Raw genomic sequence first — 12,745 nt, forward strand, 5'->3', positions numbered from 1 at the left:
AGTAGTGTAGATATAAGTAAGGAAACCTAATGAAAGTGTTTGGGACTGTTTATTCAAAAATAACACAAAATTATCACTGAGTGATAATGCTGTGTTGAATATTTCAATATAAAAGTATCTTAATTATAATGAATGTTGTGAGAGTGCAGGAGCTGCTCTTTGTCAGTGAGTGTGTGGCTCTTAAAAGAGCCTTTGTGTAGTTTGCAGCAGAAGCAGCAGCTTTACTTCTTGGCGGGCTTCTCGGTCTTCTTGGGCAGCAGCACCGCCTGGATGTTGGGCAGCACGCCGCCCTGAGCGATGGTGACTCCGCCCAGGAGTTTGTTGAGCTCCTCGTCGTTGCGGACGGCCAGCTGCAGGTGACGGGGGATGATCCTGGTCTTCTTGTTGTCGCGGGCAGCGTTTCCAGCCAGCTCCAGGATCTCAGCGGTCAGGTACTCGAGCACAGCCGCCAGGTAGACGGGGGCGCCGGCTCCCACACGCTGAGCATAGTTTCCTTTACGCAGCAGCCTGTGGACACGGCCCACGGGGAACTGGAGCCCGGCACGAGAGGAGCGGGTCTTTGCCTTTGCTCTGGCCTTTCCACCGGTTTTTCCACGTCCACTCATTTTTGCAGTCCTCTGGATGACAGTCAGTCAGAGAGAGTGTGGAGCAGACACACACAGCCTCGCTTAAATGAGCGCGGAAAGCGCGGGACAGTCGGTGAAGGACCAATCAGAGGAGAGGCCGCTCCGTCCTCCAATGAGCAGCCGACGCTCAGGCGGGGGAGTCGGGGAGGGTCGCTCCTCTGGGCGGTGCCGAGCTCCAGGAGCCCAGGACCACCAATCAGGACCCGCGACCCGGAGCAGCGTCACCGAGTCTCAGCCGGTCCCACGCTTTAAGAGCCGAGGCGCCGTGGTTAGAGACACTTGACTTTTCTCCTGCTCAGAGAAACAACTCGTAGTTTATCTACCATGGCAAGAACCAAGCAGACCGCTCGTAAATCCACCGGAGGCAAAGCCCCCAGGAAGCAGCTGGCCACCAAGGCTGCCCGCAAGAGCGCCCCGGCCACCGGCGGCGTCAAGAAGCCTCACCGCTACAGGCCCGGTACCGTGGCTCTCAGGGAGATCCGTCGCTACCAGAAATCCACCGAGCTGCTGATCCGCAAGCTGCCCTTCCAGCGCCTGGTCAGGGAGATCGCTCAGGACTTCAAGACCGACCTGCGCTTCCAGAGCTCGGCCGTCATGGCTCTGCAGGAGGCCAGCGAGGCTTACCTGGTGGGTCTGTTCGAGGACACCAACCTGTGCGCCATCCACGCCAAGAGAGTCACCATCATGCCCAAGGACATCCAGCTGGCCCGCCGCATCCGCGGAGAGAGAGCTTAAAGTAGCATACTGCCGCTCCTCGAACCTCAATAACGGCTCTTTTCAGAGCCACCAACCTCTACTCTAACAGCGAAGTCCTTCATTTTACTTTTACGTTTTCACTTTATATAAATAATCATACAGCATGTGGCAAGGCTGTCCATGTTTTCTTTTGCTTTTAAAGAACTTTAGAGCCACGTATAAAAGAAAATACAAAAAGATAAGCTAGATAAACAATTATGATTACAGATTATAAAATATATGCAAAGATTATTATGAAATGATGCATAGATATTACTTCTGATCAAAAAATTAATCAAAAAACTTGATCATATTTTCTGAGATTATTTGTGACCCCTGTTATTGTCCTCTCCAGAAAGACACTTGGTTGGGAGACTTAATGTGGAGAAAAGGGTAAAGCAAGATGTGGTCCTTATTATAAAATATTATATGGTGATTTTAAATATAGACTGGAGTGGACTTCCATGTACAATTATTAATAGTAAAATAAATGATTATAAATATGGTGGCACTATTAATTATAAACATTTGAGAATATCCTTTAGTAATTAAAAACTTAAAAAGTAAACATCTATATGAGAGCTGTCCGGTGGTTAATGTGAGCCGACTTCCTGTGAGAGCTGTTGTATCTTAAAGTGTCTAGTGAATTTCAATGAGACAACCTCTTTTGGAATCTCGCAGAACACAAGAAGCTGTTGAATCCCTTGGTCTTACAATAAATATCAACTACAACTCCGGTATATATCTCAGAAGATATTCCACCGAAACATAAAGAACTTTTTGAATTGGTCATTGCAATAACGACTTACAAACTCTGGAGATGCACCCTTATCATTAAACAAACATTTATTGACAGCAACACAGTCACAAATCACATTATCTCAGATCTCCGATGAAGAAAGGCTTTGGATGAACAAAATACTCTCCCATGGGACAAAAAAAATTAAGGTGTCAGTAATCGCACTGATGCCGGTGCAAATCACACGAGATTTGGACGGACCAGGAAGAGGAGCTTCCGCTACAAACAAGCTTGAAATATAGACTTATTAAATTTTTTTTTTAAATTTCTCATGTTGGAGCTTCAATACAAGGACACACACATTACAGACGAGCTGTGTGGAGGTATTTGGATGGTTTTTGGTGTGTCTTTTTGGACGAAGAAAAATTAGGCCTATTCGCAACCGTCATATGGACATGCAGTGCTGCACGGAGCCCCGCTGTAACTCAGAGAAGGCACGGAGGACTCTGAAACTTCTCCCAGCCCTAAGTCGACATGAGGGTGAGTATATAATGAGTGAAATTTGAATTTTGGGTGAACTATCCCTTTAAATATCAATGTAACGCTTTTGTCTGAGGCAGATGACAGAGAATTCTCGCTCTCTTGGGTCGGTAGTTGCAGCAGCTAACTGCTTGCAGACGGCAATTTCTTCAACAGGAGAGTTTCTTGTATCTGAATGTGACATCAGAAATGCTGTTTCTGAGGCAGAGGAAGCCGTCTGTGTTTACAATTCACGTGAACTTATGTGCCGCTCACACTAGTAGAGTTACCCTCAGCAGCCACACACACACCATATGGGCAGAAGAGGCAGAGCAGCTCTGTGCCTCTCCTCTGAAATACAGCGAGCCGGCGAGTGGCTTCTATGGCCGCTCTATAGCCTGTGGTTGATTTTTAAAATGTGAAGTAATCAGCCAAGTAATCTCCGTTTTTATCAAATGTACCGATTACGTTTTTTTTTTGTAGGCCTACTTGTAACGGACTACAGTCCTACCCTTTTTTTGTATCCTGATTACGTAACGCCGTTACATGTAGCCTAGTCCGTTACTCCCCAAGCCTGATTACTACTTATGTGATGCACTAAAAGCTAGCACTTTGGGACAAGCATGGAAGATTTTTATACTATTTATTAACCATATTTTCAAAATAACCAAAAATAATCAGCTTCCCCAAGGGTAACAGGGTGGACACGTTATGCTTTACCACATCATTCAAGCACTCTAAAACGTTGAAAAAAAAGTGTATAAAAGAGTGATATTTACTTTGCTTTTTGTTCGAGCTCTTCTACATCCCAAAGTCACATGACTATAGGAATAGTCAGAGGGGGTGTTCAGAGTTCTTTGCATCAGAGTAACAGGGGGGACAGTCGACTTGGTGACACAACATATTTTCAAGATTTTAAATATTAAAAATGTATTTAACAACAAAAAATGTTTGGTGAACAATATTGTAAATACAGATATAAAACAAAAACAAGAAAAATTGAATTCTTTCTTTTTTTATTAGGCCTATGTGTAACTTTAAGTTTAGCAAACATGATTGGGGACATGGCAATTCAACCCACCTCTGTTAAAATCTGGGTGATTCTTTTAAGTTAAATTAATGCTGCGCACATAACATTGTGTTCTATGGTAGAGGAGGGTTAACAATGTAAAATAAGCTTTTAAAAAGTAGTATAAGTCTATTTTTACACAAAATATACCATATTATGTCATGGGGACCCCCCCCCCCCCCGCCGTTATTATTATAGGGCCCGCTAAAAGAATTGTACATTAGGGCCCGTAGCAGACTACTTTCGCCACTGGGGCTTGGGTAGTGTTCGCCTGCCTCCACCTGAAGTCATCAGAGACACTCTTCAGCAACTCTAAACGGACCGATCTTCGTCTCAGAGCTGACAAGCGGCATTTGAGCGGTCAAATGCCGGTAACGGGACGAGATCGGTCACACTGCTGATCTAAACGGCTACTTTCTCGCCTAAAAATGTTTAAAATGTTGATAAAGTGATATATTTACAGAGTTTAGAGCTAAAATGAAATCAGCTTCTGACTGCTGATTTCGGTTTGGGTAGGAGGCAGGCTAACACTACCTATGCACTTCCAGCGTTTGAGCTAAGCTAAACGGGCGATACAGCTCTATCTCCCTTGTTACTGCACGCACAGTCGAAAGGATGGTGTCTATCTGCCTGTCATGGACTCGGGAGTGAGGCAAAACACAAAAAAAAAATGTTGGCGTATCATTTTAACATATCATGATACAACACTGAACTGGTTCAAATCCTATCTGAGAAAAAGGAGGTTCTGTTTCATCCCTCCTGACCACCAGAGGCAGTGCTTGCACTGGATATCTACAATATCTCGCACATGCACGGGTTGAGCACTTATACCAACAAAGTCACCTGTGACCCTTACGTGACCCGAGGTAATAAGTTATGGTGTCACCTGAGGATCAGTTCATTTTCATCTTCTCGCACGCATGTGTGGTTGCATTGGATTCTTGTTGGAGCACCGCTTTCTTTTTTATGTCATCGGCAGCCTTGCGATCTGGTGGTCGGAGCTGTGGACGGATTGTTCGCCCTCCAGAGGCTGTGACATGCTGACGGTAGTGCTCAATGTTTGGGAGACGATACAGAAGAAAGGTAAAGGAAAGTAGCTACGTTGTACCGTTTTGCGCAGCCAGAGCTGTAGATTTTTGTTAGTGTCAATCACTACATTATTGATTGCAGCTCTGTTTATCTTTTTTTTCTCCTGGTGCCGGTTCACGCTCACACCCAGGACAGGAACCGTCAGTGTATCAGGGGCCAGCCGAGGATGACGCCATCTCCATCGCGGCATCTGTAACCCTGTTTGGAGAATCACTGGGGGACGCACCATCTCTGGCTTCAGAGTCGCTCTCGCGACTCAACATGCCGCAGGAGGGCCCTGCTGCGGCCAGCGCGTTTTTCAGGCGGCAGCAGGCTCCAGCAACCTTTGCAGTTCGGAAGACTTCATCACAGAGCTGTATGCCCGCTGGAGGGATTTGAAGGCGTTCTCTCACTCTACCTCAGATGCCAGAGCGTTTGCAGCAATGCAGCACGCAGCGAAGTAAGGGCTGGGACGCATGCTGGCAGTGGAACCAGCCATCGCCTCACTGATAGTGGTTCTGGAAGAGACGCTCCGGCGGGATGCCGGGTGCCCGCGACCCCAGTGTCAGGTCACGGACAACCTTCTAGTCAAGGCATATGATGCGGGGGCAAGGATGGGCCGCATGGGCCCAACTTCAGTGATGTGTCGCTGCACACGCTCGCAGCGTCCTCCACGCCGGCCCCTCAGCACCGCACTCAACCATCAGCTGGTTCAGGGAGTCGCCAGCAGGTCCTGCAGCAGCCGTTTTGGGCCTTGAATTCGTATCTCCGAGGGCCCGCCCCTGGGACCACACAAAGGCTTGAAGTCCGGCCCCCAGCTCGGGTACTGGGCTGCTTGCACACCGGACCCCTGGGTGATTGCCACCCTCACAGGGCTACAAGTTGCAGCTCCGACGCCGGCCCTCAACCATTGGTCAGGTCCGGTGGACCGTCATAAGGGACCTGGCCGAGGCCTCAGCCCTTGGCCAGGAGGTGTCCACTCTCCTGGTGCTATTGATATTAGAGAGACCTTGCTAAAAGAAGTAAAGGAGGCCAGGTTCTTCTCTGTCCTCGCTGATGAATCCGTGGACATCAGTGGCACTCAACAGATGTCAATATGTATACTATACATCCGCTATGTCAGTGACAAGGACACGAGAACTGAGACAAGGGAGGACTTCCTTGGTTTCTGTCCCCTTGCCAAACAAGATGCAGCCGCCATTCTCAGGCAGCTCACAGAGATGGATGAGGCCAGTTTACTATATGATGGAGCCTCCACAATGAGTGGACGAGTGAGTGGGGTCCAAGCCAGAATCCAGGAGCAGTACTCAAGGGCAGTGTGCACCCACTGTAGGAGCCATGCCAATTTGGTAGTGGTACATGGATGCACACTTGCGCAGATATCCCTGTAGTGAGAAACACAATGGCTGTTGTTGAAAAAATTGCTGCTTTTTTTCTCAGCCACAGGTGCACGGGTGACCAATTCAGGATGAGGACATCAGGGATACCTTTAATGTCCGACACCGGTGGAGCACTAGAGCAGTGTGTGCTTTTGTTGAAAAGTTCAGCGCTGTCCATTCTGCTTGGAGGACCCTGGAAATAGAGCACACCTCCTTTTCTGGAAAAGCTTATAACCTCCGGCAAAGTATGGAGTCCTTTAACACCATCATCACTGCTGTGATCACTAACTATGTCCTATAAACCATACTACACTGAAAAACCCATGCACTTTAAGACATTATTGATTTATTTATTAATATTTCATTGCATGCTTTGTTAACTGTTTGTTTTTTTCTGATGTTTTTATCCTAAACTGCTGGAAGTTGTGAATTTCCCTCGGGATGAATAAAAGTATCTATCTATCTTTCTATGAAAGGAACCTGAGCCCGGGGCCAGAGACTGAAACCCTCCACTGCCATACCGAGACTTGTACTGACACCAGTTCTGGACCAGAGCAGAACAGTGGAACAACTCATTGTCCATTTCTGACTCCTTCCATTTTGATTGAAGAAAGGTGAACTCATCTGCTGCATTTTTATAGTGCTTAAACCTGATCGGTGTGTCTACAATTAAACAATCATGTGTTTATGTACCTGGTGATTACCAGTATACCACCATCAGTGCTTTGGAATTGCAAAGAAGTGACACCCTATCTTTTCCAGTGTATCAGGTCAGCCACTGCTCTGTTCTCATGCTCAGTCATGCTCAGTCTCCTCTCCCCTTCATGTTGATCATTCACAGCTGTACCTCACACTAAAATCCAGGAATAAAAAGACATTTACAGTGCTGTAAAAAATAAATAAATAAATAAATAAGTATTTGCCCCCTTCCTGACTTGTTTTTTCTGCACATTTGTCACACAAGTAAAATGCAGTTTTTAATCATAATTAACTATCAAAAACAAAACCATGTCTATTGAGTCGTATTAAATAATTCACATTTTGAAATACACCTAAGATGGATTGCAACCTGCCAATTTAATTTAACGTTACAAATCATTTGTTCAAGTTACATTTTTCAAAGGCATCTGCTTAGTGTACATGACAGATCGTAGCAATTTAAATATTTATGGTGTGCATGTCCTTCTGTGAAAAGGTTACACAAACACTTTTTGGAATGGGATTCAAAGTGTGTCCTTGTGTAGTAACTTATGGGCTCAACCTGAAGGTGCTGCAGTGTGGATCAACAGAGGATGCTGTAGTGTGTAGGATGTTCATATCTACCTGAGCTGTACAACACTGAAGTGGTCACATAATTTGGTCTATGGGTTACATCCAGCTGTTAACCCTTAATGTTGATCACTCAACTACCACATGTATAGCTAGAGAAAATAAAACTGACCCTAGACTGTCATTAAATACAACAGAAACTAACATTTACATGTTTCTCCAGTATCAGTGTGTAAATGAGGAGTTTGATATCCACCCCAACACTGCAGTGTTTACATGCACAATAAGTTTCCTTTTTTTAATATTTTTCTTCACCTTCATAGTAATTTCTTGTCAACTAATAACTAAAATGTCCCGGCTCTAACTAAATAAAAAAAAAAACTAGTGAACATCTCTACTTGTGTGTTGTTTCAGTGTGTAAATGAGGAGTTGCTCTGCAGAGTGAGTGTGTGGCTCTGAAAAGAGCCTTTGTGTTGATGAAGCAGCAGCTGAGCTGTTTACTTGGAGCTGGTGTACTTGGTGACGGCCTTGGTGCCCTCAGACACGGCGTGCTTGGCCAGCTCCCCGGGCAGCAGCAGCCTGACGGCGGTCTGGATCTCCCTGGAGGTGATGGTGCGGCGCTTGTTGTATTGAGCCAGACGAGAGGCCTCGGCGGCGATGCGCTCGAAGATGTCGGAGACGAAGGAGTTCATGATGCTCATGGCTTTGGAGGAGATGCCGGTGTCGGGGTGGACCTGCTTCAGCACCTTGTAGACGTAGATGGCGTAGCTCTCCCTCCTGGTCTTTCTCCTCTTCTTGCCGCCCTTACCGGGGGCCTTGGTGACGGCTTTCTTGGAGCCCTTCTTGGGCGCGGACTTTGCTGCTTCAGGCATCTTGTTCTGTAGACAGAGTCAGATGAGAGTGATGAGGAGGAGCCGCTCTAGTTATACAAGGCTGTATGCAAATACGACTGTGTGGCCCCCCTCCTCTGATTGGTTCAGCTGCTCCTCTTGAAATTGCCGCGCAGATATGTAGGACAAAGATAATTTATTCACTTCTCTCTGTCTTTTGACTTTGACTTTACTCAACTCTTACTCGTTATTGATACTTAGGCTACTTGATAGGCTACTTACTTGAAATGTATTCATAGTTTAATAAAATCGTATGTTCCTTGAACAATTATAGAATATAGAATAGAATAGAATTGAATAGAATAGAATAGAAGGACTTTATTGTCCACCGTAGTGGAAATTTGTCTTCGGCCTCTCCAAGACAACAAGCACAAAAACAGATCAAGACACTCCACAACATACACATAAAACATAAAACAAGAAACAACCAGAATGATGTGCAAAATAGGCATAGACAACATAGCAACAGGTATTACAGCCCACATGCATTCATCATTGTATCATTGTAAGGATATACCATCTCAAGTTATCAATTAAACATTTGTTTATTAATCATTCATTAAACATTTTAAGCCCCATCATGATAGATATACACAGACAGTGCTGCACTCATACTTATACTTAAACATATTTTTTAGGATTCAAAGTGTACCAAAAATGTTCTAAAATGTCCAACAAATATTATAAAAATGTTTAAAAAGCAGTGGTTCCCATGGAGTCGCTGATGTTACTAGAACAAACCTGACTCTTAACATACATTTTCTGATTTATCTCACAATTTCATCTGAAGCTTGTGCTAAAGTTGGTTTTGACCCACTTCATTAGAATATAAAATAACAAATTAAAGAATGATTGACATTTGGTTCTATATCCTGTAGCCTCTGTTTATTAAAAGCATTTTTCATGAAAATTGTCACTGATGTAGGCCTAAGCAATATTGAAGTTAACACCAGAGAGACACCCAGTGTTCAGATGAGTTCTCTTGAACATGACATTCATGTTCTCAGGTGTTACGAGATGCAAAACATTTGAACTAGCTAAATAAAAAAGTAAGGCCAAAAAAAAAAAAGTAGGCTAGCCTATACTTTATTGCTTTATCACCAAGATGTAGCTAGTCTACACACAGCCAATATGTGCAGCTAATATGTTACTTATGTGATTTAAACAGCAGAAATATAGGATAATGAATTAGTCTACTTTGGGACAAGACAGATAGACTTTTGGTTCATAATAGTTTATCAAGTTCTACATCTAGTGTCTGAAATGCGTGATCTTAAAAAAAAAATGCGTGATCTTAAAAAAAAAGATATAAATCGAAAAGATAAAACAGGCTACTTAGCTTTACTCGATTTCAGAATTGTCAGTTCAGTAGATGTCTACTCAATGCTGCAGGCTCAGCGCGGCTGTCCTTTATACCCACTGGTGAGGGTGGAGCTTGGTGAGCAGCAAGAGGGAGGAGCAGGAAGAGAGAGGGAGGAGGACGTGAGTGGACCAAGGCAGGAGAGAGAGAGAGAGGGGGGGGGGGATAAAAGAAAAACAAAACAAACAAAAAAAATAATAAAAATAAATAAAGTGCTCATGCGCTGCAAGTTCTGGAGACCCGGGAGTGGGGTTCGTAGTCCAATGAAATCCTTAGCGCCTGGCACAGAAAGTCCATAAAACTCCACAAAATCTTGTAATATTCCTCCTTACTGGTCGTCCGCTGCAATTCAAGTGTCCTGAAGGGATATATGCTGCCTTCTTGTGCTATGGTACAGATGGTATTTTGGTATTTACCAGTGCGTTGTGTTCATGGACTACACAAAAAGTTAGTTAGTCCAAAACATACAGAAAATTCATTAGACTATATCAGATTGTATCTGGAACTAACTGTAGATAATTACAAGAGTTTATAAACTGATGAAACTCCTCTAGTTGGAGAGCAGAACCAGACCAGATGAAAAAAATATTGTCTAAATACCACTTCCAATATTTGATGTAGGCTATTTCAGCTCGAAACGTTATGAGATTTGAATACATTTTCTGCACTGGAGCCACATGGTGTTGCAGACCCTTTTTCAGAGTTTTCCTAAGAACCATCTTAAGTCGTTTTTAAGAAGGATTTAAAAAAAAAAAAAAAAAAAAAAACTGTATTCTTTGCTGTCAATGTTGTCAGGCGTGAGGCGTGTTGGTTTATTTGAGAGAGGACAAACAAGGACGTTCCGGTTAACATCTTAAGTTGAGGATCTCTTATAACAGCAACAACCTCTGTTGGTTGGCCAGTCCTAAGGGCATCAACCTACAAGAATATGAACAATAAAACCATAATCACTTCATATAGCATTTGCAAACTCAATCCATTCCACTTTTTTTTAATACTCTGTACATTTATCTGTCCTTGTGCAGAAAGCTGACATGGAAGCTAGCTGACCTCATGTGGGGAGTGAGCTTTACAGTCTATGGGAGTGAGCCACCAGCGCTTTCCTTGCCTTGCTAAGTGCGCCCTGCACTAGCGTTGAAAGTGAGAGGCTTTTCAGTACAGTCTCCACCATCCTAAGCAAGAACCTGCCAGTGATGCTTAACAGAATGTATTATTATTAGATGCATTCAATTCTTTAATGCACCTGTCATAGTTATCTTTACTGTCTAATATATAATACACCAAACTTTTGCTGTTCATATGTTGTTATTCATAATAATTTACTAATGCTTCATGTAAAGGGTCTGAATGCTTTTTAAAAAAAAATGTATTTATTTAAGTTTTTACAAGTTACAAAGAGTCATGCAAAGAAGTTTACAAAATTACAAAGAAACATATAGTTCATGAAATATAACAGGACATAGTAAGGTTTACAATATACTGGTATTACAATGTTTTTTACAATAGTTTATAAGTTTAAAATGTCCCAGGGTAAAGTGTGATGTTTGTCCAAAGTTTTTCTTCTGCAGAGTTCAGTGATGATGTTGTTGATGACTGTGTTGCCATCTATGTAAATCTGTTTTAAAGTGAGTGAGCATCTAGTTATCCATATGAGTTATTATTGCAATGATTAGTTGAAATAGTTCCTTTTGTTTTTGGTGTATTCCTGGATAAGTCCATAGGTGACAGAGTTGAAGTTTATGTTAATTGAGAGTCCCAAAGGTTTGACAGAATTCCAAACTTGTTGAGATCTGTAACAGTCCAGTAATAGGTGGGTTTGGGTTTCATCACTGACACAACCGGGCATTGGGCATTTTTTCGTGGTTACATAGCAACTCAAGGAAACAATGGCTTCAACTGGGAGTCTGTTAAGAGAAATCAACAGCTAACATCAGTAGAAAGGGATGCAAAAGGAAGACAGTGTGAGATTGATCCACAATCAGTGCAAAATGGCCAACACTGTCCTGATAATTGTTACAACATATTGGAAATGATGTGACTGACACTAAGTGGTATGTGAACCTTTAACAGCGAACCTGTCGCTGCCGACAGGATTTTCCAACTTTTTTTTTTCTTTTTTTTTTTTACCGTAACTCTTGAAAGGTTTGCGCAATCGAAATGATTCCAACGGTTTCTTGCGCTTTTCAGTGATATATGGCTCATTACGGTAATCCCGTGCACAGCGTCACAGCCACACAGCAGCCCCGGGAAAAGTCCAAGACTGAGAGAGAGGAGAGAGAGAGAGGGACGGAGCTGTTGTGACTAGTGATAATCGGACTTTTAGTGTATTTTGGTGTGTTTTTCATGGTGTGTTGTAATTGTGTGTTATTTGTTGTGTGTGTTTTTGCCTTTTTGAACAGTATTTGCTGTATTTTCGCTGTATTTTGCCGTGTTTCTCGGCGTTAGTTTTTCTTTTTTTTTCTTTCACAGCGGACATGTCGACGAGGTCGTCCAGGAAGAAAATAGTGCCCAGCAGATTCAGGGACGGAGAAGATTCGTCTGAATCTGGGTAAGTAATGAAGATTATTCAAGTTTGTTTAGCCTACTGTTGATATTTCTCTTTTGACTGCTTCTCTCTTTGCTTCTTGTTCTCTCTTGGTTGCTTCACTAAAACAAAAGACTTCATTTCGATATTCTCATTCCAATCTCAAACATAAGACTACATCCTAGTGGCTGTTTCAAATGAATAGCCTATTATCCTGCTGGTTCCAAACAATATCATGTGGAATATTACCTTACTCTATTGATTTTACTGAAGTAGTCTCACTATTGTGATTCTAAATACTGATGTCATATTTATTACTTTTTTATTCTACTGCTGTTGTCTAGAATTTTCTTTGGGATGAATCTGATCTGATCTTTTATTCCTAGGATATCTGCTGGAGAAGGACCAGAGGTCTGTGCCAGCCGCGGTCGAAGCCGAAGTCCTGTGCGTGGGCAAGGCCGTGGAACCGGTGGTGATGCCCCTCGCAGCCGGTCACCACATGGTCCACCGGCTTGGAAATCAGAGGCAGAACCGGACAATGCTGTCCCTCAACCTCCGAGGTTCAGA

At 43.4% G+C, this 12,745-nt stretch overlaps 3 protein-coding genes across 3 annotated transcripts; 1 reads left to right on the plus strand and 2 right to left on the minus strand.

The window, feature by feature from the left end:
• Nucleotides 1-221: 221 nt before the first annotated feature.
• On the minus strand, nucleotides 222-605 carry LOC310994344 (histone H2A-like; the record flags this gene model as incomplete). The annotated part of the gene is made up of 1 exon (XM_083982995.1): nucleotides 222-605. The coding sequence occupies one exon, from the start codon at nucleotides 603-605 to the stop codon at nucleotides 222-224; it is 384 nt and encodes a 127-aa protein (XP_083839121.1).
• A 345-nt stretch (nucleotides 606-950) lies between these two features.
• Nucleotides 951-1,361, plus strand: LOC310994468 (histone H3.2; the record flags this gene model as incomplete). Its single annotated transcript, XM_083983172.1, has 1 exon — nucleotides 951-1,361. One exon carries the CDS (start codon nucleotides 951-953, stop codon nucleotides 1,359-1,361), a length of 411 nt encoding a protein of 136 aa, XP_083839298.1.
• A 6,477-nt stretch (nucleotides 1,362-7,838) lies between these two features.
• On the minus strand, nucleotides 7,839-8,276 carry LOC310994701 (histone H2B 1/2-like; the record flags this gene model as incomplete). Its single annotated transcript, XM_083983485.1, has 1 exon — nucleotides 7,839-8,276. The coding sequence occupies one exon, from the start codon at nucleotides 8,274-8,276 to the stop codon at nucleotides 7,902-7,904; it is 375 nt and encodes a 124-aa protein (XP_083839611.1). The 3' UTR covers nucleotides 7,839-7,901.
• Nucleotides 8,277-12,745: the final 4,469 nt, after the last annotated feature.

This window comes from Trachurus trachurus (genome assembly GCF_905171665.1).
Source record: "Trachurus trachurus genome assembly, chromosome: 12".
Lineage (NCBI taxonomy): Eukaryota > Metazoa > Chordata > Actinopteri > Carangiformes > Carangidae > Trachurus > Trachurus trachurus.